Source organism: Malaclemys terrapin, chromosome 2, assembly GCF_027887155.1.
Source record: "Malaclemys terrapin pileata isolate rMalTer1 chromosome 2, rMalTer1.hap1, whole genome shotgun sequence".
NCBI classification, from domain to species: Eukaryota; Metazoa; Chordata; order Testudines; family Emydidae; genus Malaclemys; species Malaclemys terrapin.
Window position 1 is genome coordinate 85,306,739 of NC_071506.1, and position 25,648 is coordinate 85,332,386.

General features: G+C 43.9%; 1 protein-coding gene across 24 annotated transcripts in view; it reads right to left on the reverse strand.

Moving 5' to 3' along the window:
- Positions 1 to 17,005: 17,005 nt before the first annotated feature.
- Positions 17,006 to 25,648, reverse strand: part of EPB41L3 (erythrocyte membrane protein band 4.1 like 3) — a 195,793-nt gene continuing 187,150 nt past the window's right edge. For 15 of the 24 annotated variants that reach the window (XM_054017403.1, XM_054017395.1, XM_054017396.1 and 12 more), the window contains 9 exons: positions 25,439 to 25,540; positions 23,827 to 24,552; positions 23,188 to 23,310; positions 22,299 to 22,688; positions 20,700 to 20,834; positions 19,753 to 19,851; positions 18,826 to 18,906; positions 18,451 to 18,568; positions 17,006 to 17,174 (listed from right to left, as the gene is read on the reverse strand). In XM_054017403.1, coding sequence (XP_053873378.1) covers positions 18,458 to 18,568; positions 18,826 to 18,906; positions 19,753 to 19,851; positions 20,700 to 20,834; positions 22,299 to 22,688; positions 23,188 to 23,310; positions 23,827 to 24,552; positions 25,439 to 25,540 — 1,767 coding nt within the window. In that variant the 3' untranslated portion in view covers positions 17,006 to 17,174; positions 18,451 to 18,457. The remainder of the gene's footprint in view (positions 17,175 to 18,450; positions 18,569 to 18,825; positions 18,907 to 19,752; positions 19,852 to 20,699; positions 20,835 to 22,298; positions 22,689 to 23,187; positions 23,311 to 23,826; positions 24,553 to 25,438; positions 25,541 to 25,648) is intronic. The other 9 variants (XM_054017410.1, XM_054017393.1, XM_054017411.1 and 6 more) reach the window with 6 other exon arrangements.

The following is a 25,648-nucleotide window of genomic DNA, read 5'->3' on the forward strand; positions in this document are numbered from 1 at the left end:
CTTTCATGTACCCAGCCTGCAGATGGTCTAACTTGTGCTGGCCTTTCTGGATATCAATGGCCTCTTCAGACTTGCAGATAGCTCTCCAGCCCACCTGGAGCAGTAGCTTAGCTGGGGGGGAGAGGGGGGAGTGGCCGTTCCTCAATGAGCACATTTCCCCAAAGTGGGGCCTTTTTAATTTTTACACTCACCCCAGCAGTCCGGGTCTTCGGTGGCAATTTGGCAGCAGGTCCTTCAGCCGCTCCGGGTCTTCGGTGGCAAGTCCTTCAGTCTTCGGCGGCAAGACTTGGGTTTTTCTTTTTTTTTTTTTCTTTGCTGCTTCGGTGCCTTTTTTACGTGTTTGCTCCCCCTGCTGGTAGCTACACCACTGGCCTGGAGAGATGTTATGCTTCAAATAATATCTTCTCTGTATTTCTCTACCCGGTGTAGGGTCTCAGCTCTACTCTCAAAGTAGCTCTGTAGACTCTGCAGCATCTTCTGCTCTCTGTTGTTCAGCAGCTGGTAGACTTCCAACCTTAGCTTCTCAAAGGTACTGGGACCGAGGTCATCTGAGGACTGGTTCTGAAGTGTGGTTTCTGCTTTGGATGCCCAGAGATGCAGAGGATGGCTGCTATTGAGTTGTGCCTTCCATTGAATACCTTATAAGAATCCTTGTAAAGACTGCTGAGAATTTTTTCTCCCAAATTGTGTATCCCATGAGACACATTGTCATTAATCAAGTTCAGTGTAACAGGCTGATAACATTACCTGATGTTTTATGAGAGACAGGTCTTTTCCAACTCAGTAGAGCTGTGAACTTTGTCCTGTTGAGGCATTAGCTGGTTTCTCTTACTCTGCAGTGTTAGATGTCAGCTATCCATAATGATGAAAAGCCCACTCCACACCAGAGAGGACAGTGTCAGCCCTCAATGACTGACTTGTCTTCCTGGTCAAAAGTGAGTATGTAATTCTATGCAATTTGAGCAAGGAACCAACTTCCATGGGGTTTGCTACCATCATTTGGGCACTAACTAGGTTTTGTTTCTGAAGGGATTGATCTATAATGCATATGACACAGGCTGTAGGACTTCAGAACAAGTAGGTGTCAATTCGCTGATGATGCAATTAATTTATTCCATTACACTAGTAGGTAGCATATTACATAGTAGTCATTGCATACTGCCTTCATATATGGTCAAGAAATTGCCAAGGATGATTCTGGCATGAAGAAAGGCAACTTACTTGTCCATTATGGGGAAGCATCATGAAATAATGGATATTCAGACATGTCTTTGCAGACATGTATGTAGTTGGTTATTAGCAAAATATGAGGCAACATGACTTCATACAAATTGCAGCAATTTTGTAAGGGTAATCCTCCAAAAATAAACTCCTAGGTTTGCTCAGAAGTCTGATTGGAACTACAAGAAGTTACCAAATCTTTAGGACAGGCATAAATTCTGAAAATGGTATGTACTGGCAACTTGACAGTGGCTTCCAAAGAAAGTTACGCTGACCCTCTTATTTCCCCACAAAGGGATTCAAGCAACCTTTCCATGAATGTATGTTCCTAGCGTAGAGGCACATGGAAAGTCCAGATTAATTTGTCAAGGAAGTAGGAGGAAGGAGAGTGTTGCTGTCCTTACCCCACATAGTCCTCCTATGTCAGGTATACACTTATACGGGAGAATGCTAAAAACACTGTACATCAGCACATTACAACTATCTTGTGACAGTAATGCCACAGGTATGTGCTTAGCATTAACCATTTATAAGTTTTCCGTATGTAATTATGACTTAAGTGATTGTCTGTCTATTCCAAGGATGACATAAAGGAAGCACTACTTTGCCAGAAGCTGTACCGCAGTCAGTTTCAGTGCTGCGCTGCAGGTTAGTATCCCTGACAGGCTTTGGCCTTGGAGCTATGACCATGGTGCACATGTATGTGTTTCATCGGTAGCTAGGGAACTAGGAGGTGCTAAGTCCTAGTGAGTAGATTAACAACACCCCCTCCCACTGTGCAACAAGATTTACACTTGTGGGAATTATGTGCAGGCTGTGGTCTAGATCAATGGAATAAATGCCTGCAGAACTAGGCCCCTATTGGCTTAAAAGTCCCTGTGAGAAGGGCACTTAGTTGAGAGATGCACTACTTGTGCTATTTCCACTCATTATGCCAGGGCTGAACATAGTGTTCGGCCTGACTCCTACTGGAAGAGGTTTTGTAGACTCATGGATATTTGATTTTGTACTTTCACATTTTATTTTTCTTACCTTCAATGTCAAATCACTTCCTTTGACCCCATTCTAAAAGAAGAATTTGGATGCTGTGTATATCCATCCTCTGGGTCCTGTCATGAGTTTTATCTAAGCTTTATCTTTGGGACTATCATCACCCTGAGAAATAAGACTGGACCTTATCCTGGAAAACACACTCTGTCAGTGCTTAATAATAAATAAAATAAATAATACATCATAATAATAAAGACGGGTTTAGAATACAAGGTGAACTTTAATCCAGCCATGTTGAAAAGTACAGTACAATTTGTGATTCAGAAGCAACCTTAGAACCAGTAAAATGTTCTAGAATCCAGAATCTAGAACAAATGTTCTAGAATTTTGCAAAGCAGAATAGCACTGAGGCTGGCACCACCGTTGGGGTATGTTTGTGTGAATGAATGGAGGAGCTCTTGTATCATTGTAACATTTCCTGCTAAATAGCAGAGCAATTTCTTATAATAAAATAAAAAAATCATGGTACATCTTGAAAGGCAGGAGTGTTCTCTGAACATAAAGTGGCTGTTAGCTAAGCTATTGTACTGGAGAAAATAGACCTGATAGAGCCTTCTAAAGATAAAAGTAAAATAGTAATGAGGCTAAAAGTATTGCTGTCATCTTCATTACTTTCCTTTAAGACTCTCTCTCCAGTATAGCCATTAATCCTAATTATGTGGAATGGTGATTATGTTACAGACTAGAATGAGACCATCAGACTATAATGGTGAGATCTGAACTCTGGTCCATGAGATGAAAGGAGAGGGGGTACTGTGGATTACATATAAGCAGATCCGACTTCTTTCAGACTAGTATTTTTAAATCCCGGAGCCAACAGTCTGAGAAGCATGACTGTGCACTCGAACAGGAGCAAGGAAAGGGAAACAAATCAGATATGAAGAAGCACAAAGAATATTTAACAAAATTACTAAGTGGCTACTATTACTTCCAATAAAATGTACTATTTAGTCTTCAAGATAATGAATACAGTATTTTGTGGTTGTTCGGTAAGAATAAGCAGTGTCACACTGTGACGGAGCAGGGAGCAGGGCAGATTTGACCTGGGAATGTTGCAGGGGGGTTGCAGTGGGGATGTGGGACTTCCCTTGAAGGGAGCTACCTGAGCTGTAACCTGAGCCAGGAACGGGGGTGGGGAGAATTAACACCTTCTGCCCGGGAGACTGAACAAAGGAGAGGAGGAGCCAGGGGGAGGGGGAAGAGAGGAGCAGCAGGAGGAGTTTTGGGTTTAGTTTCAGTTTGGGCTGGGTGGTGCAACGCAGGGAACCCCAAGCTGGGGTCTAAGCTCCCTGAACCTCCCAGAGGGACTTAATTGAGGGGGTCTGGTCGGACCTACACGCTCTGCTTGAGACTGTGTTCCTGTCCTTAAATAAACCTTCTGCTTTACTGGCTGGTTGAGAGTCGCAGTGAATCTCAGGAAGAGGGGTGCAGGGCCCTGACTCCCCCACACTCCGCAACAACTGGTGGCAGAGGTGGGATCTACTGCACCCCTGTCCCTGCGGAGCAAGTGCCTTGTTCCCCTGGAGGTGGATGGGAAGAAAGTTTATGGATACTGGGACACGGGCGCAGAGGTGACACTGGCCCGGCCCGAGGTGGTGGCCCCAGATCGGGTGGTGCCCAACACCTTCCTGACCCTGACCGGGGTGGGCGGGACCCCATTCAAGGTTCCCGTAGCGAGGGTACACCTGAAATGGGGGGCCAAGGAGGGCCCCAAGGACGTGGGAGTGCACCACCATTTGCCCACTGAGGTGTTGATGGGGGGGGGACCTAGAGGACTGGCCAAGCAGCCCCCAGACCGCCTTAGCCGTGACCCGTAGCCAGAGCCGGCGAGGTCCACCACGCCCTGACCTTGGGAAGGATGTCACACCGGAGGCACCGAACCCTACCCGGGTGGGGAGGGAACACCCAAGGACAAGGCTCGGGGTGGCTGGGGCTTCCGACCCAGCCGACGAGAGGGAGCAGGTCCCCATCCCTTCCCCAGCCGCCGAGTTCCAGGCCGAGTTGCAGAAGGACCCCTCCCTGCGGAAGCTAAGGGGCCTGGCTGACCTCAGTGTGGTACAGACCATGATGAGAGGATGCAAGGAAGAAGGGGTTCCTGTACAAAGAGTGGGCTCCCCCAGGGGAAGTGGAGTCGTGGGGGATCAGGAGGCAGCTGGTGGTTCCCCAGAAGTTTCGCCACAAGCTACTGTACCTGGCCCATGACATCCCTCTCGCAGGGCACCAGGGGATCCGGCGCACCAGGCAGAGGCTGCTACAGAACTTTTACTGGCCCGGGGTCTTCACCAACGTCCGGCAGTACTGCCGACCCTGTGACCCCTGCCAGAGGGTGGGGAAGGCCCGGGACAAGGGGAAAGCAGCGTTGAGACCTTTGCCCAGCATAGAGGAGCCTTTCCAGAAGGTGGCCATGGACATAGTGGGACCTCTCAGCAAGACGACCCGGTCTGGGAAGAAATACATCCTGGTGGTGGTAGATTTCGCCACCCGCTACCCCGAGGCAGTGCCCTTATCGTCCATCGAAGCAGACACTGTGGCAGATGCGCTGCTGACCATTTTCAGCCGAGTGGGGTTTCCCAAGGAAGTCTTGACGGACCAAGGGTCCAACTTCATGTCGGCCCTACTCCGGTGCTTGTGGGAGAGATGTGGGGTCCGGCACAACTGGGCCTCAGCATATCACCCCCAATCCAACGGGCTGGTGGAGAGGTTCAATGGGACGCTAAAAATGATGCTGAAAACATTTATGAATCAGCACCCGCAGGACTGGGACAAGTACTTACCTCACCTGCTGTTTGCGTACAGGGAGGTACCCCAGGAGTCTACCGGGTTTTCACCTTTCGAACTGCTATATGGAAGGCGGGTAAGGGGGCCCCTGGACCTGATGAGAGACGAATGGGAGGGGAAGGCCACTCCTGATGGAGAGTCGGTGGTGGAGTATGTCCTGACCTTCCGGGAACGACTTGCCGAGCTCATGGACCTGGCCAGGGAGAGTCTGGCCAGAGCCCAGAGGAAGCAGAAGGTCTGGTATGACCGCACAGCACAGGCCCGCGCCTTCGCCACTGGGGATCAGGTGATGGTGCTCATCCCTGTGAGGAAAAACAAACTCCAGGCCGCCTGGGAAGGGCCCTTCAAGGTTGTCAAGCAACTAAACGAGGTAAACTATGTGGTGGAACTGTCGAACCAGGCACACCACCACCGGGTGTACCATGTGAATATGATGAAGCCATATTATGACAGGGGGAATGTGGTGTTGGCCGTGTGTGGACATTGGGAGGGGCAGGGAGATGACCCTTTAGTAGATCTATTCCCTGGGACAAGAGCTGGCTTCCCCCTGGAAGCAATTCCCCTCTCTGATCGGCTAACCCCTGCCCAGCGAGCTGAGATCGGAAGGGTGCTGCATCTGTACCAACAGCTGTTTTCCAACCAGCCTGGACGCACTAATCTGACTGTCCACCGGGTGCAGACAGGATCGCACCCGCCTATAAAATGCTCCCCCTTCTGAGTCACAGGGAAAACTGCTCAGGACCTGGAAAGAGAGGTCAATGACATGCTGGCTTTGGGGGTGATCCAGCCGTCTTCCAGCCCTTGGGCCTCGCCGATGGTGCTGGTCCCCAAAAAGGACGGGTCGATCCGGTTTTGTGTGGACTATCGGAAGCTCAATACCATCACTGTAGCCGATGCCTACCCCATGCCCAGGCCGGACGAGCTCCTAGACAAGCTGGGAGGTGCTCGGTACCTTACCACCATGGATCTTACAAAGGGCTATTGGCAAGTGCCGCTGGATGCAGATGCCAGGCTGAAATCGGCCTTTATCACCCCTCTGGGGCTCTATGAGTTCCTGACCCTGCCCTTCGGCCTCAAGGGAGCGCCGGCCACCTTCCAGCGCCTGGTGGATCAGCTACTGAGGGGGATGGAGAGTTTTGCTGTGGCGTATATCGATGACATCTGTGTCTTTAGCCAGACCTGGGAGGACCACATGTCCCAGGTTAGACAAGTGCTGGACCGACTCCAGGAAGCTGGGCTGACCGTAAAACTGGAGAAGTGCAAGGTGGGGATGGCTGAGGTATCCTACCTAGGCCACCGGGTGGGAAGCGGCTGCCTAAAGCCGGAACCAGCCAAAGTGGAGGTGATCAGAGACTGGCCCGCTCCTCAAACCAAAAAGCAGGTCCAAGCCTTTATTGGGATGGCAGGGTACTATCGGAGGTTCGTGCCCCACTTTAGCGCCATAGCCGCCCCCATCACTGAGCTGTGCAAGAAGGGGAAGCCAGACAAGGTGGTCTGGACCGAGGAGTGCCAGGAGGCTCTCCGGGCGCTGAAGGAGGCTCTGGTCAGTGGCCCAGTTCTGGCAAACCCAGACTTTGACAAGCCCTTTATGGTGTTCACCGACGCCTCAGACACAGGACTGGGGGCGGTGTTAATGCAGGAGGATGAAAAGGGGGAGAGACACCCCATCGTGTACCTGAGCAAGAAGTTGCTACCCCGGGAGCAGAACTACGCGGCCATCGAGAAGGAATGCCTGGCCATGGTGTGGGCCCTCAAGAAGCTAGAGCCATATCTCTTTGGGCGACACTTCACCGTGCACACCGACCACTCTCCCCTGACCTGGCTGCACCAGATGAAAGGAGCCAACGCCAAGCTCCTGAGATGGAGCCTGCTCCTGCAGGATTATGACATGGACGTGGTCCATGTGAAGGGACGTGACAACCTGATAGCGGACGCATTGTCCCGGAGAGGGAGCCCTGAACTTCCCCAGGTCACTGGGCAGAGTGACCCCGCTCAGTTCAGTCTCGAAGGGGGGAGAGATGTGACGGAGCAGGGAGCAGGGCAGATTTGACCTGGGAATGTTGCAGGGGGGTTGCAGTGGGGATGTGGGACTTCCCTTGAAGGGAGCTACCTGAGCTGTAACCTGAGCCAGGAACGGGGGTGGGGAGAATTAACACCTTCTGCCCGGGAGACTGAACAAAGGAGAGGAGGAGCCGGGGGGAGGGGGAAGAGAGGACTTGAGACTTGAGACTCCGCAACACACACCTACTGCTTACCTCCACTTAAATCTCTACTTTGACATGGAACTACAAGATGCATAGGTGGTAATGGTGTTACTAGCTGTCCGATAAGCTACTTATTCCTAGATTAGGAAATCTAATCATGTTTTCCACTGTGTTACTGGAAGGAACCTGGAGCAAGCCAGCCACAAATGATGGTTACTCATTTGTAACTGTTGCTCTTCGAGATGTGTTGTTCACGTCCATTCCAATCAGGTGTGTGTGTGCTGCGTGCACGGTCATCGGAAACTTTTTTCCTTAGCAGCTCCCCTTGGGTCGGCTCGGGAGTCCCCGGAGTGGCGCCCAATATATGACCCTGCTGACGTGACTCCCCCTTCAGTTCCTTCTTGCTGACTACTCTGATAGAAGGAAGGCGGGTGGGTATTGGAATGGATGTGAACAACACATCCCGACGAGCAACACTTACAAGAAGGTGAGTGTGACGTTATTGATATAATCTGGGACCATATAGATCATTGTTGCAACCAAGGTCCCGTAGTGGCACCCAAATCTTGTATATAGGGGTTCAAATGGGGTATCTAAGACAAGGTTATGGCTTACTGGTTATGATTATGCTGTCTATATCAGTTTTGTAGTTGAAGTTATGAATATTGGCTCTATACGGTCTGTATTGCAAGCTTATGCTATGCTTCTGGGTGACATCCTAGACAAGCTGGTGTTAGCTCTGCCTAGCCTGCTTGATGGCCCATTAAGGACCATCAGGTAGACAATGGACCCATTGAGAGAAAGCAAATATGCCTTGAGACTCAGCAAAGTATGCAGGAACTGGCCCATGTGACTCCAGACTCCGTTTTGCTGTAATTTTCCACTGTAAGGACAACGAGGTGTTCTTACACCTGGAAAAGACTATATAAGGCTGATGCCTCATCTCCATTTGGTCTTCAATCCGGCTTCTTACCTCTGGAGGGACTTTGCTACAACTGAAGCTCTGAACAAAGGACTGATGACCCATCCCAGCTGGGACTTTTCCAGGGACTTGATTTGAACCTGCAGTTTATTCTATCGCTGCTGCAAGCCTGAACCAAGAACTTTGCCATTACTGTATGTAATTGATTCCATTTAACCAATTCTAACTCTCATCTATATCTTTTTCCTTTTATGAATAAACCTTTAGATTTTAGATTCTAAAGGATTGGCAACAGCGTGATTTGTGGGTAAGATCTGATCTGTATATTGACCTGGATCTGGGGCTTGGTCCTTTGGGATCAGGAGAACCTTTTTTCTTTTACTGGGGTATTGGTTTTCATAACCATTCGTCCCCATAATGAGTGGCACTGGTGGTGATACTGGGAAACTGGAGTGTCTAAGGGAATTCCTTGTGGTTAGCCAGTGGGGTGAGACCGAAGTCCTCTTAGTCTGGCTGGTTTGGTTTGCTTTAGAGGTGGAAAAACCCTAGCCTTGGGCTGTGACTGCCCTGTTTTTAGCAATTTGTCCTGAATTGGCACTCTCAGTTGGGTCCCACCAGAACTGCATTGTCACAGTGAGTAACCGTTTTTTCTTCTTAGAGTACTTGTTCATGTCGATTCCAATCAGGTGACTCCCAAGCTCTCCCCCGGGGGTGGTGTCAGAGTTAAGGAATCAGATTAGATTGGAGAACCACCCTGCCGAAAGCTGCGTCCTCTCTAGCATGCTGGGTGATGGCATAGTGGGTGGTAAATGTGTGCACCAAAGACCAGGTTGCCGCTCTGCAGATCTCCTGGATGGGCACCTGGGCCAGGAAAGCGGCGGACGAGGCTGGAGCTCGTGTCGAGTGGGCCGTAATAGCCGGGGCTGGGACCTTGGCGAGTTCGTAGCAGGCACAGATGCAGTCTGTGATCCAGGAAGAAATGCGTTGTGAGGAGACCGGAAATCCCCTCATCCGGTCTGCCACTGCTACAAACAGTTGGTTCGACTTCCTGAAAGGCCTCGTGCGCTCAATCTAGAATGCTAGCACAAGCCGGACATCTAGTGAGTGAAGCTCTGCTCCTATGCATTAGCATGTGGCTTGGGATAGAAGACTGGTAGAAAAATGCCTTGGCCAATGTTTAAGTGGTATACCACGTTGGGCAGGAAGGCTGGGTGAGGCCTGAGTTGTACTTTATCCTTATGGAAGACTAGGGGAGGGGTGGGGTTCAGAGGTTTATGCTTTTAACTCTGACATCCTCCTGGCTGATGTGATGGCAATCAGAAATACCACCTTCCATGAGAGATACAGAAGGGAGCATGTAGCCAGTGATACAAATTTCGGCCCCCATTAGCCTATAGAGGACCAGATTGAGATCCCAAGCAGGTACCGGCGGTCAGGATTGTGGATATAGCCTTTCCAAACCTTTCAGGAAATGGCCCACCATAGGGTTGGTGAATACCGAGCGCCACAACTCTCCGGGTGGAACGCCAAGATGGCCAAGAGGTGTACTTTGATGGATAATCCAGCCAAACCTTGCTGCTTCAGATGCAGTAAATACTCCAGGATGGATGGTATAGATGCCTGAAGTGGAGGTACATGACTCTGCTCACATCTGCACAAGAATCTTTTCCACTTAGCTAGGTAAGTAGCCCTGGTGGAAGATTTCTTGCTACCAAGCAGCATCTCCCTCACCAGTTCCATGCATTGGAGCTCCATTGGGTTTAACCATGAAGCTTCCAAGCCATGTGATGGAGGGACTGGAGGTCTGGGTGAAGGAGGTGACCATGGTCCTGTGTGATCAGGGTGTCCACTGACAGCTCCAGAAGCGTGGTGTACGAATGTTGGTGTGGCCACGCAGGGGCTAGCAGAATTACCTCTGCCTTGTTTCTGTGGATCTTAAGCAGCACTTTGTGGATGAATAGTATCTGCAGGAAGGCATACATTAGACGGTCTCCCCAGGGTAGCACGAACAGTGACATCCCGAGGCTACAGACCTAGAAGCCCTTGACAGGGTGTCTTGGGCCTGATGGTAAGCCCAGGGGGTCCAGAAGGGCCATTGTGCGACGAGTGGCCACTGTGGCTGCCATGCCGCTTGTACGTCTCTTCGGCACTTACCAGATCTATGTCTACTGTGCCTTGACTAATATGAGTCAGCCTCCGAGTCCGAAGATCCTGAGGGCAAACGACCATGGTGGTGCCGACAACCCCTGTGCTGGCGGTCGGTGCCAAGAAGAGGTGGTCAGGGATCGGTGGTGTAACGATCACGTTGAGGATCAGTGTGTGACGTTCCAGTCTATATGATTTTAAAAAAAATATGCTAATGAGTGAATATAATGTAACTAGAATATGCTTCATGCAAAAGGTCTCTTGTAAGGTATCATTACAAAGCTTATAATCTACTGAGTGTGATCATCTTATTTGTATAAATGTACCACTCTTGTATCTAAAACTAGAAATATAAAATATAACTCTGAGGGCCTATTGTAATTATGCAAAGTGTGGGCCATTAATAGTGGTCTGGAATCTTGATAACTCCCATTAACCAGGACAATTGACTGCAAATGGCTCTGTTTTACCTGTAAGTCTTCCTGTATACAAGTGGGTAATGAAGTCTTGCAGTGACATGTGATCATGTCACCTGAACTGGAATCCATCTTCAACCTGGTGTCTTTCCATTGAGAAGGAGGGGGTGGGAACCCAGAGAGGGACAAAGGATTCCCGCCTTATGCAAAAGATATATAAATGGGTGGAACAGAACAAAAAGGGAGAGGAGCCATCATGAAGAATCCCCTAGCTACCACCTGAGCTGGAACAAGAGCTGTACCAGGGGAAAGAATTGTGCCCAGGCCTGGAAGGTGTCCAGTCTGAGGAAAAAACTTACTGAAGCATCTCTGAGGGTGAGATTATCTGTATTCAGTTTGATTAGACATAGATTTGCGTGTTGCGGTGCTGTGTGTCGGTGCTGGCCCTCGGTGCTGGAGACATAGATAGTCGTGCTCCTGGTGAAGTGCGATCTTGTACCAAGGCTGGTGCCGGGGAGTATTATGGCAATGGGGACCTGGAACAGTGTTGGCCCAGTGATGAGGAGAGCTTCATCGTTGCGGGCTTGCCTCTAGACGGTACCTGTATAGGCAGTGCTGGAGGTTTCTCTCTAATGGCCGGGGGCTGTGGTGCAGTTATTTCAACGAGCTCCTTAGCAGCCTCAAAAGTGACTGGGGTAGACACCTGTCCCGCTGGAGAGTCACTAAGTGCTGGGCTCAATGGTGCCATTTGGGGTGCCGGAGTCGATGGCATGAGCTCTTGCTGCTTGGGAGCTGAGACTTTTCTCTGGAGCAGCAAAGCCTCCACTGATGGTCTCACAGCTCTCTGAAGAAAGCGCCCTCTGTCCACCTTCTTATGGCAGTTGTGGGGCACCAGAGATGTGGAGTGGTGCCAGGGCCCTGCTCTTTACTGCGGTGCCAGGGATCTCTCGTGCCAGCATCCTTCCTCGGCATTGATTCACGGACCCATGCCGGGGCGCTCCACACTGGGCCCTGGCAGTCAGGTGCTGCTGGATGGAGCGTGGCTTCCATCAGTAACTGTTTTAAATAGAAATCACGCTCCTTTCTAGTTCTAGGCTTGAAAGCCTTACAAATCTTGCAGCGCTCAGACTGATGCACCTTCCCTAGACACCTCAGGCCTGAGTTGTGGGGATCGCTATTAGGCATAGGCTTTCGGCATACACTGCAAGACTTAAACCCTTGGGCTTGAGGCATGCCCTGAAGCCCAAGGCAGGGTAACGGGACAGGAACGATCCCACTCACCAATTTCTATACTAATTATAAACAACAATACACTATCTACTAAAATAAGAAACTGGGTAGGTCTAGGTACTAGGCTAAGGGAACACTTGCAAGTAAGCGAAACACAGTTCCAATGCTGCCACAGATGGTAAGAAGGAACTGAAGGGGGGTCAGGTTGGCAGGGTCATATATACGAGGGCGCCACTCCAGGGGGCTCCCTAGCTGACCCGACAGGAGCTGCTAAGGGAAAAAGTTTCCTACAACCATGCACACGGCATGCGCACACCTGACTGGAATCAACATGAACAAGCACTCGAAGAAGAATCTCTTGTTTCTGAAGTTGCACAAACTTTAGTGATAAAGGTGCTTCCTCTGTGCACTCTTAACTCAAGCAGCATTTGCACTTGGAGAATGATGCCCTCTTTGGGAGTTATTGAATTAATACAATCCTTCATTTTCTTTTCCACATAGAAATTATATGATAGAATGAACCCTCATCTTGGCACTCATATTTAGTAAATATTTGCAACTAAGCCTGGTGGTCCACAGAGCACTTCACGGTGTTCTATGTAATTTCTTCTGTCACAAAGTGGAACCATTTGTCTTATTCAAGCAGCTGTGCTTCTTGCCACTAGCTGTAGTTCAATCCAAAACTCCCAGGGTTTCCAGAGGGTTTTTTTTTTAATCAGCTAAACTCCAAGAAACAAGCATCTCCCTGAACAACTGCTTTTTTGTCCCTCTTCTTTGGGAGTTTCTTTGGTATATATTTGGCTGTGGTCAAATTTGTGGACACCACCAAAATTGGAGACCTATAAAACATACAGAGAGGCAGAACTAAACTGCAAAGGGATCTTGAGAGAGATTAGAGCAGTAAGGGCTGCAGACAACATGAAGAGATTCAATATTAATGAACAAAAAACCTCTTCCCAGAGAGATGCAACCAAGTAGCTTGTTTTCATTATAGCTCCTTAATATTGGCCTGATATATTACACTTTTACTTCATATAACCAGGCACTATAGTCGCTGCAGGGATGACATGGATTCAAAACTGTGAGGTAGAGAGGGAAGGGGTGTCCATAATATGAAAAAGGTTGAGACCACTCTTCCAGTCCAATCACCTGTATATGGTTCGGGACTTGCTTGCCTGAGATGCTGCCTTTTTTCCTTATGTTTCACCGCAATGGCTGAAATCAGCTAAAGACCTCTTGCTAGTATTAACAGACCTTTGAAGAATGAAGGTATAGGGGTTTTAGTATAGGGTCGCTGATAGTAACCCAAGGTTTGACAGACTATCAAAGCATGATGCAAGGTAACGCTGATCAAGCATTTGGGGGACGGATAGCTCAGTGGTTTGAGCATTAGCCTGCTAAACCCAGGATTGTGAGTTCAGTCCTTGAGGGGGACCATTTAGGGATTGGAGCAAAATTGGTACTTGGTCCTGCTAGTGAAGGCAGGGGACTGGACTCAATAACCCTTCAAGGTTCCTTTCAGTTCTATGAGATAGGTATATCTCCATTTATTATTATTAACTGTGCACTGTTATGTTTCTTTATGACAGGCAAGGGTAATCTAAAGTGTTGTCTACTGCTGGCAACTTCAGTATTTTATATATAACATATGCCATGTGCCCAGATGCTATAACAATGGGTGTATAAACAAAATATTTACATAAGTTAAACTAGCACTCAAGTTGAAGAAAGGTTAAGGCATGGGAGTAGGATTCAAAGATCAGGGTTGAGTTCTGTCACAGATTTCTTGAGCAAGTCATATAGCCTCTCTCTGCATTCAATCTCCATCTATAAAATGGGGATACTAATATCTCACCACTAGTACTTGTGAATTGGGAAGATTCTATGGTTCACAACTACATGGAAAAGCCAATAAATGACATTAAATGAAATACTGAAATTCGGATTGTGTCCCACAATCTTTTATGAGAAAACAAAGGAAATTGGTATCAGATTTTCCTGAATTACAAGTTGGTTGCAAGACTGAAGCATGGCCTCATTGTCTAATTTACCTGAAAATGTGCTAACAAGGAACAATATGTGAATGGGAGCTGACAAAGTGAATATTTGTCAGCCCCCACCCTTTCTCCATCTGAACAAGTCTTGTCTGTTTGAAGAATATGGGTGAAGACGTTGGTTCAGATTCTGATCTTATTTCTGAATATAGAGGCCCATCAGAAAATTCCTGTAATGCTTGAACTTGGTCAACATTACTTATTATTTATGTGGTAGTAGCCTCAAAAAGCTTAAGAAAGATCAATACTAATTGATTCCTAAGGACAGTATTTGTTTTTAATGATTATGAGATTATTGTGTTTATACTTTCTGTATCTAGAATGGTGACGCCTGCTATGTTTCTTTTTTACCTACACATCAGGATCCCTTATCTTAATGATGCAGAACAGCCTGTTCAGACAGTGCTGTATTGTCAGAAATTATTATTCCAGCTGTAATGAGTGAGATTTCTCTCTGTATTGGTCTGTGTTAGTAATGGTGCAGGTCTTGTGACAGTTTGTTTGTAGGGACTGTCGTACAGCTCAGAGCTGGACAAGTGAGAAGAGACCGAGACAAAAGGCATCTGGTAGAAACAGGAAAGTGTTCTTTATTTCATGTGGCACAGCATTAGGCAGACAACCCAAGAAACAGTCACTAACAAAAATCAAAACTATTATTCCCAGGACCATTCCGAGGAATTACTCCAAAGGTCTGCTGCTAACAATGACTGAGATGTCATCGCCGATCCACTCTAATCTTCTCTTACTCTGTAACATGCTTAGGCCATACCCTAGCTTTTGAAGGAGACTAACCTCAAAGATACAGTATCTTCAGACAGCATACATACTGTACATAATCATTATAGTACATTTCCCTCAAGCCATGCTAAAATATAATGCTAAGGGTATCTCTGGACAGAAGGCAGTATAGTAGCCACTCACATCTCTGAGGTAACATAATACTGTTTCTTAGCTGACAAGGTAAGGGCCACCTGAGGGAAGATCAATATGGCTTCAGAGTCTATTTTTAAACTCTTAATGCAGAAGCAAGAGCCTGGAATGTAGTCTGCTGAGAAACAGGGTAGATACCTCTTCTCTCTGTAGCTGAAGTGGGGCGGGGGGAGAGGGGAGGAAAGAAATCCAATTCTAGGAAGGAACAGAATTTATAGACACATTCTGTTATATTAGGAAGAGGGTCAGGAAGAGAACTCCAAAAATACGAACATAAGAACACAATCTTTGCATTATTCATTAGGTAATAGGTGAGAGATGACTGATGTGCTAGAAGGGGAGATACATAAAGGGAGGTCTTAAACAACAAAGACATGAAGAATGGCTGATTTAAAACATCATTTTAGAGAGACAGTAGAGCAGTCAAAGCCTCAGGCGATTTCTTTTTAATTATTAACTACAAATTATTCTCTTGATATATTCTCTTTTCTTTCTTTCTAAATTAAGAAAATAAATACTTGTAACAAATCTGTGGGCCAAATCCTGCCCTCCACTGAAGTCAATGAGAGGGAGCCCCATGTACACAAGTTCACTTGTATTTATTTCTTGCATCCTACCAGGGTTTATGGATTGAAGGGTGAGTTAAGCCTCTACAAATCCATCTTAAATCCCCAAGGGAATGCCATCCAAGTGTGGTCAAGGAGCAAGCAACAGCAAACAGAAAAGTAAGGATTCTCTTAAATAGATAATTCATCCATGATTCAGAGCAAAAATAGAAACGGAAACAGATCTTGAGCCAGTGCTACATTTTCATTATAATTTTGTTAGCCAAACACAAATAATTTCCATTTAACGTAATTGAAACACAGTACACCGCTATAGAAAAAAGAAGCATAATGTTCTTTTTCCTTTGCGAACATCATTTTACTCATTTTACTCGTATGCAAGCTAAATAACATTTTCATATTATTATCCCGTAGGCTCCCCTGCAAACTCCAGTTGTCTGCACGGCGTACTGTGGTCCATTGTAAGACAGGACACATCTACTATGCAGATGAATAAAGCCTTTGATATCATACAGATATTACTTGGGTTTTGAATATAAAAAACACTGGATTCTTTTAGACACAGAACAATACAATTTTGGATGCATTTACCACTTTTATTTCACTATGCAGAAACATACATTCACCATGTATTGTGACGCAGCTGAGAGTGTAATGGAGACTATATCCCTTCAGTGGATATTATAACGGAATACTAATGAATTTTCAGTGGATGTTCTGTACAGTTTAAGGCTTGGCTCTGAACTAGATAGTAAATGCTGCTAACCAGATTCTGAAATGAAACATTTTTTTCTCCGAGAACAAAAGGGAAGTCAATAAAAAACCATCAAGGTTATTTCAGAATAATAATTTTGTAACACTATAAACTAAGGAAAATACAGATTTTCTCCAAAATAACTACATATAATTAACAGGGTTAGAACTTCTGAAGGGTGACTGGAAACTTTCTGACTTTAACGCTGAACAATGCTGACAAAAAATCTTGAAATCAAGTAAATGTGCTGAAATCTTTACTACCTCACCAGGTATTAAATCAGGTATGCAAAGCACATTTTGTAAGAATTTAAATATTTTGATAAGATTAGAGATTCATCATTTTTTTATCAGGCAACAGTAATAAAACCAGATAAAACAAATACAAGATTCAAATTGTTTCCTGAATAAACTGTGTTATTGGCACATCTAATGTGTGATAAAACATTATACACAGTACCTATACAGCTTCTAGCAGTTTAGGGTAATCTTCATTTACAGTATCCATAAACAAAAGGTTTGCCACCTAACAAATTGTAATATGTTTAGATTTAATAAAACGTGAAAGGCATGAACTGTTTATGTGTTACATTAGATCACTGTTTATATTGTTTATGAACGTGCAGGTATAGCGGAAAACTTAGATATAATGAAAATTTAAAATGCTGCTTTTCTGTAAATTTATCGTTGCTTCATGCAATATTGTTTTACTGATGCTGATTCAGATTGCTTTATACGGGAAAATATCTCTGCCAGTGTCTTTATTAGTGTTTAAGATCAATTCTTCGGTACTGAAATTTTCCATGGACAGATACAAGTCAGTCAGGTTAGAACTGAGACTCCATATAGGCTCTGGTATTCCTAAGGGTTTGCATGACTGGATTCGTATGCAAGCTAAATTATTCCTGCAGGAAAGAGAACCGAGTTAATTATTTGAAACAACTGAGTTTCCCTCTCTCTCAAATCATAGGTGAAAAGGGGCTCATGTTGAATACTTCAGGTGACAACAATATTATAACCACATGATTCCAGTATAAGTAACTGCCAACCTTGGGCCTGATCCAAGGTGCATTGGAAAGACCCCCATTGATTTCAGTGGGCTTTGGATCAGGCCACTTCATTGTTTTCTCTGAACTGATTAGCAGAAGACCATAATTGTTATTGGTGCTCATTCCTTAAGGACTGTCTCCATCTTCCAAAATAAGTAGTAGTGGTCTTACTCACATTTGCTTTAGGCATTTATATTTCCTCATCCAAAGCAGGAAAGCAGTAAACTTTCAAGAGTTGCTGCACATCATACTAATGTTACTTATACCAAATGCTAGGGAATACATAGTGCTTCAAGAATATGATGCTGCTATCATTTCAGACAAATTAGACAAGCAGCCTCTTTTTGTGTGTGTGCATACAGCATTCAAAGCAGCCTATGGATGATGCTGTCATTAAGAGCTCTTGCATAGCAGGTTAGTATGCATGATATGTTTCTGCACATACAGTAAATACAATATTATCAAGATGACTGTTTAGCCAAACTTAGTTGGAGAGCATGCCTTTACTGAAGACAGCTTGACACAAGAAAAGCTGCATTATTATCTCATCCTGAGAAACAATGCCACTTTCAAACACAAAATGTCCTTACAAAATACAAGGAAGTCAAGACAGCCAAATATTGACACAACAATTAATTTGGGGTTAAAAAAAGAAAATTGGACCACACAGCTTTACAAGTTTGAACTAAAACCCTAAATTGTGCCATATTTGTGCCTAAAATAAGGTAAGTAGCTATAATTATTTCCCTCAGCATTTTAAAAGAAATTAAAATTGTACCTTTAAGAACAAAATGCCTTTGTTCTTAAGACACATATATAAACAGACAACAGATTTTTGATCGCAGAGTTAGAAATTTTAGGAATACATCAAAGCATGGATGAGTAACATCCAGAGAGCCAACAAAAGCCAATTTCCATTTCTCTAACTGGCACTATTAAACAAAGAAAAATACATTGAACTAAATGTGTATAATTTACATCTGAGGTAAATTCCAGAATTAATACTTGGCTCACATGGTTTTTGCAAATGCCAGTGAGAGAAATAAGGAGTTAGAGGTGAATTATGGAAGGAGAATGCCTTTGCTGCATGCCAGCCCAGTGAGTGCCTAGGAAAATCATCTATTCCTCTTACCTGTGGGTCAATCCTCCCCATCTTCTGGTGTGATTTCTGTCTCTTTATGTACCACTACTTTGGTCACTGACATGTCAGGGTGCTGCTCTTTGGCCTCTTTAATTGCCTGAGCCAGCGCCTAGCCCAAGGAAACCACAGAAGGGCAAAAACAAAAAGGAGGTGGAACATGCATGATCAGTAGCAAGGTGGAGAGATTCATGAGAAATTACACAATTTACAAATGAGGAAAAATGATTAAAATATACTATCATTGATTTAAATACTAATCCAGTTTAAAGCATGCCAGTACGAACAGTGTTTTAAAGCTTAAGGTTAAATATTCCCTCTTTGGTAGTTTTCAGTTCAAGGCAGCTTTTCGTAGCTTATATACTCTACCTGATCATGGTCAATATCGGCATCTCCTGTGATGACTATTCGTTTTTCAATTCTTGTCTCTGAAATGCCTCCTTTCACAGTCTAAAAGTGAGAGGAACAAATACAAATAAACATACTCATTTAAAAGTGGTGCTGCTTGTTCAAAGAAACACTTCCAACATATGAAGAAAAGCATGGATACACAGCATATCTATACGCACAACAGGGGAAACACAAAGCCTCTGCTCCCACTTAAGTCCTATTGTGAGGGCTCTTAAATGGGGTGTGGCCTTGTGTGACTCCTTTGCCTAGAGATGAATTTCACCCAGATAGGCTTAAATCCCGGCCCCAGTAGGTATGTCTGCACAGCAACTAGACAAACATAGCTGGCCTGTGCCACCTGGCGTGGGCTTGCGGGGCTTGGGCTGTGGGGCTGTTTTATTGCTGTGTAGACTTCTGGGTTTGGGCTGGAGCCTGAGGTCTGGGACCTCCCACCCCATAGGGTCCTAGAGCCCAGACCCCATCCTGAACCCAGAAGCCTGCAGAGCAATCAAACTGCCCCGCAGCCTGAGTCGGCTGGCATGGGCCAGCCATAGGTTTTTCTTTGCTGTGTAGACATACTCGGTGAGGTTAATGGGAGTTATGCTTAGGGAGAAAAGATGGTCCAGAGATTGGGGTGCTAGCCTGGGACTTGGAAGACCGAGATTCAATATCCTGCTCTGCCACAGACTTACTGGGTGACCTTGGGCAAGCCACCTAATCTCTTTGTGCCTCGTAGAGGTGCTCAGACACTACTGCCGTGGGGACTACATAAGTATATACGCTAGATAGGATTTCACACAGAAAATATTAGCATGTATCCATATTCTGAAATAAATATTGATTTATACAGTCATGTCAAAGTTCTGAAATACATCTATTCAAGGACCGAACCCCTCATTTTCTTACTTTTGTGATATGTGTAGTAGTTGTAGTACTGGTAGTTTCAGATGTGATGGTTTGTGCACTCATCAACACACCTGGCTCTGAGTCAGCACCAGAATCTGCCTAAATAGCCAAAAGAAAAACAAATGCCACAAATTGTTCTTGAAAAATGGAGATATTGGCTGAGCTTTCCTGTCTCTAGACTTCTGCATAAAGAATGTGGCTGATGATATAAACTAATTGCTGCTGGGATGTTCCTTTATAGCTGACAGGCTATTCCATTTGACTGAAACAACAGCATTTCTATTATGCCTGGTGGTGTTCAAAGTGCTTTGCAAATAGCACCTATTGTGGCCACTTCTAGAGTGGAATGCAGCAGCTGCTTAACAATATACATCAACAGTTGGAACATGAAGTAAAGAATTCTACGTGCAACTGGAACTGCCTGGAGAATTCAGAGGTAAAATGTAATTTCTTGAGTTGGTATTTAATCTGAACACCAAAATTAATATCTTATTGTATTGAGAATCTCTTAATATTCTTTTTGTAATACTCTTACAAAAAGAATCATGTGGTTCTTTAATGGCCAGGAGACCTGTCAGACCTGTCCCATAGGACTTAGATATTGTTTCATTACTTACATTTCTACTTCAGAATTTTGCATCACCTCATAAGTTTACAACAGTACTTTTGTTTGTATTACAATGTGTCTCATACTGTTTTTTAAGGATATATGTTTAAACATATACATCAAAGTCCTGTAGTCTAAGCAGTGTTCACAAAAGACTGTATACTGGTACAAATAAGAGTACCTTCAGATAAACCTATATATTTATATAGTTCTTCTGTTTAGTATAGACTTACTATGGGTGATGTTACTATTTAATACTGTAACATATTTAAAGCAGCTGACACTCAGGTACTTTTTAGCCCTTGGTAAATTAGGTCTTGGATCTTGCAGAGTTTCTTACCTGTGATGATTCATATGTAATGGTTTTTGTTTCTGTATGAACTATGGGAACTTCCTTGGTAGACATTTCAAGCTTCTCCCCAGCTGGAGAAACACTGTCAAAGCTGATGGTTTCAGTCTTCACAACTGGTGACTGCTTCAATGGAAAAGTAATTGGAGCATTTATTAAAGCTTTTGGATTTCTCAGAGATATTTTTTTTGTTGGGGAGTGGAAAAAAATAAAATAAATGTGCTCTGCATTACAGGAAGGAAAAAAATGTCAGCATAATGGTCCATACATGTATATATGTTAACAATACTCCAAGGCAGTTTTTATATCTAATGCTAAGCTGTAATTCATTAAAGTCGACTTTAGAAAATATGTCAATATTAAAAATTTGCTTATTTTAAAATACAGTAGAACAGATTGACATTACAAGTTTATTTTCTTGTAATTACCTCTCAGAAAGAGAAGCAAAACAATATGAAGGTTTTTAACACCTTAGTACAAATAGGTTTAGAAATCCTGCTAATGAGGCTAAAATGAGAAAACTTAGTAGTTTAAAATAAGGTAAATTATTTACAATTGAGAGAAACATAGAAGAATGTATTATTTTCTGTTCCTTTTGGACAAGTGAATTCTATAAATCTTAATGAGCTTTCCACAGGCAGTGGACACTGAATCCTTATGATCAGTTACATAAAAGGCAACAGTCTTCAGCACTGCACACTCCTTTAGGTAAAATATACATTGCATGTTGTCCAGGACCGGCCTTACTGGTGGGCGACCTGGGCGACTGCCCAGGGTTCTGTGGTCCAGGGGGATGCCATGCTCAAAAGGAAAGGACTGGGGCAGGCCTGGGGTGTGAGGCTGTGGAAGGGAGCTCAGGGCAATGGGGAAGAAAATAGCAGGGCCTGGGGGTGATGGAGGGTTGGGGAGCCCAGGGAGGCAGCAGGGACCAGTGGCGCCAAAATACAAGTTCACCCAGGGCGCCATTTTCCCTAAGGCCGGCCCTGATGTTGTCGATAATGGAAACCAGCAACAAGCCTCAGAACTGCCATGCAAGAAAGAAATAAGAGGAGAAACAAACTGCCCACTATAAAGATGAGATAATGTAATCTACTACCTGCGTATATTTTATTTAACTCTTCATCAGTGCAGTTAATTTAGTCCAATATTGTATACATTATACCAGTGATAATCAAACCTCAGCGGGTCAGGAACCAAATTAGCAATCATTATTACCCAAAAGAGCCACGGTAGTGTAAATTCATTGTTTCATTTATTTTTTTTATATATACATACACATATATACATACACATACACACACACGCATGTGAGTATGTATGTGTGTCTATATTATATATCTAGATATAGATATAGATTTTTTTTTTTCTCCTCACAGCAAAATGACTGACCAAGTATTCTACAATTGGTTAATAATATAGCAAAAATATCCTGACTGATTAATAATTAAATCACACGGTGTTTTAATATCGTGTGCTGCAAAGAGCTGCAGGAGACTCATTAAAGAGGCACATGTGGCTCCCGAGCCTCAGTCTGAGTATCACTGCCTTATACTTCAATGCAGAAATAACTGATTATTAATAACTAGTTACCTCAAAATGAGGTTTTCTTTCCAATGTATCAGAAACGTGGACTGTTGCACTCTGCTCCTCCTCTTGCTGATGAGAAGCAGCAGCAATTTCTTCCCGTTTGGTTACAGCTTTATCAGCCTCCTCCCTTTTTTCCTCTGTAGCCCCCTCAGTCACAGCTGACCCCTCCTTTCCTTTCATACTAGAAGCAACAGCAGATCCTGCCTGCGCCATAGCATCCACCTGATCTCCAGCCAATTTAACAGCATCCCCACTTGCATGCACATTCGTCACATATCTCTCCTCGACCAACACAGTCTCCTGCACAACCTTCTTCACTGCATCCTGATATGGCCGAATCTCTTCCTTCATTTCGCTGACACTTATCTCCTGGCCGGTCTTTGTTTCCGTTCTCTGTAGGGAAATGGATCTAAATGTCAGAAGTGAAAAATAAAACTTAACCCAGCTCCTAATGCCAATGTACTGTAAATGTAAGTAACAAATGATATTAAAGTTTGCCATTTTGTTTCTCCTGAGTTGCTTAAGTTTTCACTTTAAGGTAATTATTACAGCAAAACCGCACCATGAATCAGCATTTAAAAAGGGGAGAAGAAATCTCATACTATCCTTTTTGTTTGTATCAATGCCCTAGCATTCTAAACGCAAATAAAATATCCTGTAAAATGACAAAAGAAAAAAAAAAAGGAATAGAACTTGATTTTCTTGTGAGGTTTCTAGTTGTGATCTAGCTTAGGAAGTAAAAGGCACACCAAGCATTTGCATTAATATTAACCATGCAGATTCTGAAATATCTATGAGTCAAACACACTTATGTGCAAATATAGGGAACAAAAGAAAAACAAAAATCAGTAGTGTGCAGTTATAAAATTCATAGATGGAATCAAACGGCCACCTGAGCCCTGCTATGTGAAGTAGAAGTAACCTCTCCTATGAACTCAGTTGGTTTTCTCGCAGACTCTAATAAACTGAAGATATCTGAACCATCCAAGGTTTTTTCACTGGAGGACTGTTTAGTCTAAGTGGACAAAGAAATGCAGAGTCATACACAAAAGAGAGACAGACAGACACACACAGATATGTTAATTGACAAAACTCTAGGCTGAGACAGAGGAAAGGAGGATAAGGTTGCAAGGACACAGACAGGTTGAAAACAGGAAAAGAATGGGAAAATAAATGAGCACAAATCTGTAATGACTATAAGCAGTAATTTAAAAGCATACTTGTTAGCACTGGGATTTTGCTGGTTCAAGCAAACCTTTTTTTTCCACCCCCATTACAAGCCACAGCAGCAATACTACATTTCAGCAACATGAATCTCTAAATAAACTTGAAAAGTTTAAAGCATTATAATGCCTGCTTTGGACTGTGGTACTGACTTAAACCATGAGAAAAAAAAATAAGCTGGGTTGGCTATTGTCAACATAAAGCCAAGCAGCAAGAGAACCGAAAGGTAGGGTAGTGTGAGGGTATTGCCTAAAAAAGTCATGCTTTAATCTTTAAATTGTGGCACAAAGTCAAAGCCACTTGTTACCACTACTCTTGATGCAGACGACTCAGAAACATAGTGAGCAGTAGCAATGGTAAATGGCTGTTCTCTGGAATATCTCCACTCAGATAGGCTCTTATCTTTCCGACCAAATGCCCCTGCTTTCAGAGCTTCACTGTCAAGGTGTTTTTCAGCTCTGCCAAACTGCAAACTTCCCAGTGTACCATGAAAATCCTGGTCCATCTTTTGTGCTTTCTTCAAACTTTCCTCTTCAGGACTATGCAACTGAGACTCTGCTTCCTTTATAGGTGTCAAAGATTCGGACAGCTTTCTTTTTGTACTCTGTACATCGGATCCCCTCCTGGCTTTTTCGTCTGTGATGGGCTCTAGAATTTCATATTCAGCCACTACTGGAATGATTTTCACAGATTCTGGCATTCCCCTCTCCATTTTTTGAAATGCTTCTAGTGATGACTGCACTGTTTTCTCTCCCTCTTTAGCTTTACTTGTCATGGTTACAATTTTCCCGGATACAGCGTCATAGGACTTTCCTAAGGTGTACATTTTCTGTTTATTCTCCTCTTTTGATTGTATTTCATATTCCAAGTCCTCAAAGCTTTGCATTTCAATAGTACTGGATTTTAATATCTCAGATGGAATGTCACCAGTTTTACTGCGCACAGTCATTACTTTGTATGTCACAATTTTTTTCGATTCACCATCAACTACCTCAGTAGGTATTTTGTCTACAATAACCCAATCCTCAGAGCCCTATATTTGAAATATAAAAGCTACATTAGATTATCCCATTGTTTATTTTTGTTTTAGGAACACTAAAATATTAAAAACTTAAGAAATCTGAGGTAGCTATTTTGAGAACATGTAATAGCTGTACCGGGTACAGCAGCAATTAAACTTATAAACAGCATCACTGTTTACAACATCAAATCTGCAAAGAGTTTCTTTTGTGACCCCTCTTTGAGGCCATTTATAATGTGGCACAGTCTGACTCTGATAACTTGCAGCTGAGTAGCATTTTAAAAAAATTAAAAACACATCTGACTGGCTGTTTTTGAGTAATCCTGGCTGGCTGTAAGTTCATGCACCATAACAATACCCTATTTCTTTAAAATGAAGGTCAAGTTATAAAAATAAGATAACTAGCCCATTCAGTCACCCCCCCCCCCACTCCCATGCAAATATTATTTTGTGAAAGTATTTTGAGGTCTCAGGACAGCACATGTTTGTATATGCCAGAGTCTTAACTGAGTTTCCTTGCTTTTATGGGACTAAATCAGACTCCCCTAGCATTATTTAAATTTAGCTATACAGTATATTAAATATCCTGAGTATTGTGGATTTTGTTTGAACATAATATACAAATGTAATGTGCCTATATACATATACGAGTATGCTATGTGATTTAGTTTCAGTTAGGGTGACCAGACAGCAAGTGTGAAAAATCGGAACGGGGTGTATGTGTAATAGGAGCCTATATAAGCAAAAGACCCAATATGTGGGACTGTCCCTATAAAATTGGGACATCTGGTCACCCTAGTTTCAAAGTACACAGTGTCCAATTATTTATCCCTACAATAGTTTAATTTATTCAACTAAACCAATGCACTGGTTTAAATACAAAATAATTAAAAATAACCTCTAAGGATGATGGAACACTTTTCTGGAAAATGATTTGATGAGAAGTAACAACAGTGCCAGCAGATTCTCCTTCCTGCAGCTTCTTCTCTGTCTCCCTTGGCTAATGGAAAAACCAGTAAGAATTCAAACTTAATCATTAAGATAATCTGAATTCACTTGACACCATAAAGGAAATTCATTCTAATAACAACATTGCCTCATTCACTGT